Source organism: Microchirus variegatus (genome assembly GCF_963457635.1).
Source record: "Microchirus variegatus genome assembly, chromosome: 13".
Classification (NCBI taxonomy): Eukaryota; Metazoa; Chordata; class Actinopteri; order Pleuronectiformes; family Soleidae; genus Microchirus; species Microchirus variegatus.
The window spans coordinates 9094344-9098821 of NC_139814.1; the positions used below are offsets into that span (position 1 = coordinate 9094344).

Genomic DNA, 4478 nt, shown 5'->3' on the forward strand with positions numbered 1-4478 from the left:
GCCTGCAGGGAATTCTTGTGTTAATGTGTAAGTAATAAATTGGTATTTTATGCCTAAAACAATGTTTTTGTGTTTTTGTCTCACTACAAATGTTGGGTTAAACTATAAACTATTCACTTCATGGGGATAATTAACCATTTATCAATAAGGTCTGTGTTTGACCGTTCAGTCACTAGATGGCATTCTCTACCTAAGCCAATAGAATCACTAGATTTTTTAAAACAGTTGTTACTATTATCTACAAAGTGAGGAAGTGATTTAAGCAGCTTTTTTTTCTAAATGGATATATATACTGTATCTTGCATATGTGGCCAGCCATGGCAAAACCGGTCACATCTACAGAGGGACATTTTGAGTCATTTGGAGATTGATTTCTAAGCTTTCCAACAATGTCCAACACATGCAAATTGGGTAATATTTGAAGATGTGGCCTTTTGAATGTAGGCACTCCTCAAACTGCTTTAGGGAGAATTTTAGCCTCAAAGATTTACACCTTCTGAGAGCAAAGAGACCGAATCATCACATTTACATAGAACAACCCCCTCCTGGTCTGAGCTGTCAGTGAAACCACACCTCTCTGTATGAGCACAGATACTGCTGTTGTGAGCTACACTGCTACACAGAACAATACATATACAATACACAAAAAGCTGGACATAATATCCTCTTAAGATTTGGAATGAAATATGGGGGGGGGGGGCGTATGACTACACGAGTGTAGTCATACAGTGGTATGCAAAAGTTTGGGCACCCCTGTCAATTTTCATGATTTTCCTTTACAAATCATTGGTCGTTTGGATAAGAAATTTCAGTTAAATATATCATATAGGAGACACACACAGTGATAATTGAGAAGTGAAATAAAGTTTATATGATTTACAGAAAGTGTGCAAGAATTATTTAAACAAAATTAGGCATGTGCATAAGTTTAGGCACCACAAAAGAAAACATTTGTGCATCCTCCTTTTGCAGAAATAACAGCCTCTAAATGTTTCCTATAGCTTCTAATTTAGAGTCTGGATTCTGGAGGAAGGTATTTTGGACCATTCTTCTTTACAAAACATCTCCAGTTCAGTCAGGTTTGATGGTTTTGCCCTGACACAACTTCAACCCTGTCACTGATTCCTGGACATTACTGCCATACAAAAAGTATATTTTTCTTTTTGTATGGCAGTAATTCCTCCTGGTAAATGGAGTGGGAAAACAAGGCTGTATATTACCATTAATATAATTGTTGTAAGAGCTGACATTATTTTACGTTTGACTGTTTATGTGATCATTAACCACAGTTTATCTCATAAATGAAACGGAAATCACTTGCAGATTGCAAACTTTCAACAATGTCCCTTGGTGACATTGCAGTCCCCTATCTGGCAAGATTAACAATCTAAATGGATTTAATCATTTATTTCTTGGTCCATAATCTAAAGTCATTCAAATTCATTCATGATTTTCTGTGTAATGCTGCTCACAAACATGGCTGGAAACATAATAAAGGGCAGAAAAAAAGTACAATATTTGTCTTTATTACAAATCATACAAGGCTGCATTGAAGGCACTCGTATACAGTACAGCACATCTGTCTAGACAGTCATCATTGGTATGTGTCACCTTTCCTCTGCCTTCCCTTCGAGTATCTTTCCCTCTCAACTCCCATTTCCTGTGTCCTGAGCTGGTTGTCATGGCCACAGTAACCAGGGAGAGCGAAGGCTACAGAAGAAATGAAACACGAACCATGGATCTTGGTGCCCATGATATTTAATTCATCAGCACAATGGAAAACCCAGGATTCAGTGTAATGCAGATGGAGTGAGAGCAGCCTTGGGTGAAAAAAAAAAGGGGGGGGGGGGGGTTCTGATCTGCTGTCACATATTTCAACATATTCAGAATGAAAATAAATGACAGTACAGCAATTTCAACCTCAATGTGTTGGAAGTCATGAAATAACCAGGTTTTAACAGAAAATATGCAAAGTACAGCATCAGAACTGTTCAGTTAATTCATTTCCTCATCGACCAAACCAAACTTCATCATACACAATGATGAGTGAGTGTTTAGCTTTAGCCTGTAGTTTCTTTGTCCTGATGATTTTCGGCCTTTTGAGCTCATTGTTGGAGAAACTGTGACTCTGTGAAGCCGTTTCTCTTTTTCACTGCTGTCAGACAAAAGGGCAAGTGAAAGCTTTTTTTTTTTGTTGTGAAAGCTCCTTTAAAACTCATGTGAGTTTGTGTGGTTTGGAGCGATACAAACTGCAAAATCCCCACTGGCAAAGCCCCCCTATGTTTGTCTTTGTGTTAACTGATCCACCTACAGACACTGCTCCATCCATCTCACCCTCCTTTTGTTGTCTCACCCTCATTTGCCCACTCCTCTTCTCTTCCCTCCCTCCCTCCCGCATCACTGCTCGGTCAATGTTGCATTCACAGGTTTGAACATCCACATTACAGCCGTAGTAAGGATGCGAGGGATCGACATGATGCTCTGTTTACCCAGAAGTCTCCTGGTGCGGCCCTGATTTGTTATTTATGAACTTGGTGGAACCTGTTTGACCCATTTGGGCTGTGTGGATACCAAAGGAAGTGGTTCAGGGGGAGGGCGAAGCCTGGCGAGCGGCGGCTGAAGACTGAAGTGGCCTCGTCGAGGCTTGGACCCCGGCGTGTTTATTGTTAACAAGGACACACTTCAGCTGGCGGCAGCAGTGGCAGGAGCAGCTGATGTCTGATGATGGAACCTGCTGCTTTTCCCCCTCTGGAAACATGATTTTCTTTTAAATTCTGAATTGGATTAAGCAGAGTGACAGGAAGAACCCCTTTTAATTTACTTGTAAATCTCTTTTTTTTGCACGGACAAAAAACTACATTTCTGTCAAGTACGGGGTTAAAAAACCTGCGGCGATCTCATCAAGCATCACTATTTTCCTTCTTTGCTGTGACAGGATATACTTGCAGCAGCATCAGTTGCTTTGAATCCAGGTATCAGGTGCTAACTGATCCACAGAGGTAAGGCTACACCAAACCAGGAGAGGCATTGAAATACAACTGAAGCTCAATAATCCTGAGTGTGATCTACGGTCCAAGGAAAATAACTTTCATACACACAACAAACCAAGACTGGCTCAGATCCACTTCTCCCACAAGGCTTGGACCGTGAAGCCTGATTGATCCTGCTTCTAAGGGCTGCCACAGGTGGCTGCACAGCTATTGGCTACTCAATAATGCATTAACTGAAACTCAGGAGCAAAATCAGGGGAAAGTGAGCAACCCACTGAAAAGGTGCATAACAGTCAGGGTAAAGCTGACTATTATATCTGGATAACCCAGCAAATTGGGGGACACAGGAGCAGATGTTGAAGAGGAAAAGAAAAAGAGATAGAAATGGCTGCTGACAACGTGAGACTGGGGTGAGGATCTAAAGAAGCTCAGTGAAAAGAGTAAAAAAAGGAAATCGAAGGAGTGGACTTTGAAGTTAAGAACAAAATCTTGCAGTAGGCACAACTGGAGTAAGATACTGATATTGGATATTATCACTCTGAAGAAGCAGCAGGTATAAAGAGGTGTCATCATCATGGTGAACACTGGCATGCAGCTCATCAGCTTCACCTGCGCGGTGACTGGCTGGATCATGGCGATCGCCGTCACGGCCCTGCCTCAGTGGAAGGTTTCGGCCTTCGTCGGTAGCAACATCCTGACCTCAGAGATAAAGTGGGAGGGCATCTGGATGAACTGCGTCTACCAAACCACCGGCCACATGCAATGTAAAACCTACGACTCCATGCTGGCCCTGCCTCCGGACATCCAGGCGGCGAGGGCCCTCATGTGTGTGGCCATCTTCATGGGCTGGCTCTCCTGCACCGTGTCCTGTTGTGGCATGAAGTGCACCACCTGTGCCGGGGACGACCGCCGAGCCAAGGCCGGCATCGCTCTGGCAGGCGGCATTCTCTTCATTCTCACGGGCCTGTGCGTTTTGATTCCAGTATCCTGGACCGCCAACACCGTCGTCCAGGATTTCTACAACCCTAACGTTCCCGTGATGCACAAGAGAGAGCTGGGTCAGGCCATTTACCTGGGCTGGGCAGCTGCCGTCATTCTCATGATCAGCGGAGCCGTGCTGAGCAGCACCTGTCCCCTCATGGCTAGGAGTGGCAGATACCGAAGAGGGTACATAGGTCGGAGCTTCGCTAATTCACCTGCTTCTGCACCAGATCCTCCAAAACCCATCACATCCAATAATCTACCACTAAAGGAGTATGTATAGACAAAATTAAGAGGGTGAAGATGTCAATAATAGGTTCTTTCCATAGACTGTATATAAAAATGGACGTAGCCTTTCAGTTTGAAAAACAAAGCTCGGGAAGTCACAGTTAGCCACCAGGAGGCGACTCCACTGGTTGCAAGTATAGACTTTATATTAAAAAAATGGATGTAGTCCACTTTGATGCTGAAGCTAATCAGGACATAAGAATATGTAGAAAAGCCACC

General features: G+C 43.3%; 1 protein-coding gene across 1 annotated transcript; it reads left to right on the forward strand.

The window, feature by feature from the left end:
- Positions 1-3564: 3564 nt before the first annotated feature.
- On the forward strand, positions 3565-4254 carry cldn35 (claudin 35; the record flags this gene model as incomplete). Its single annotated transcript, XM_083900130.1, has 1 exon — positions 3565-4254. One exon carries the CDS (start codon positions 3565-3567, stop codon positions 4252-4254), a length of 690 nt encoding a protein of 229 aa, XP_083756256.1.
- Between the last annotated feature and the right edge of the window lie 224 nt (positions 4255-4478).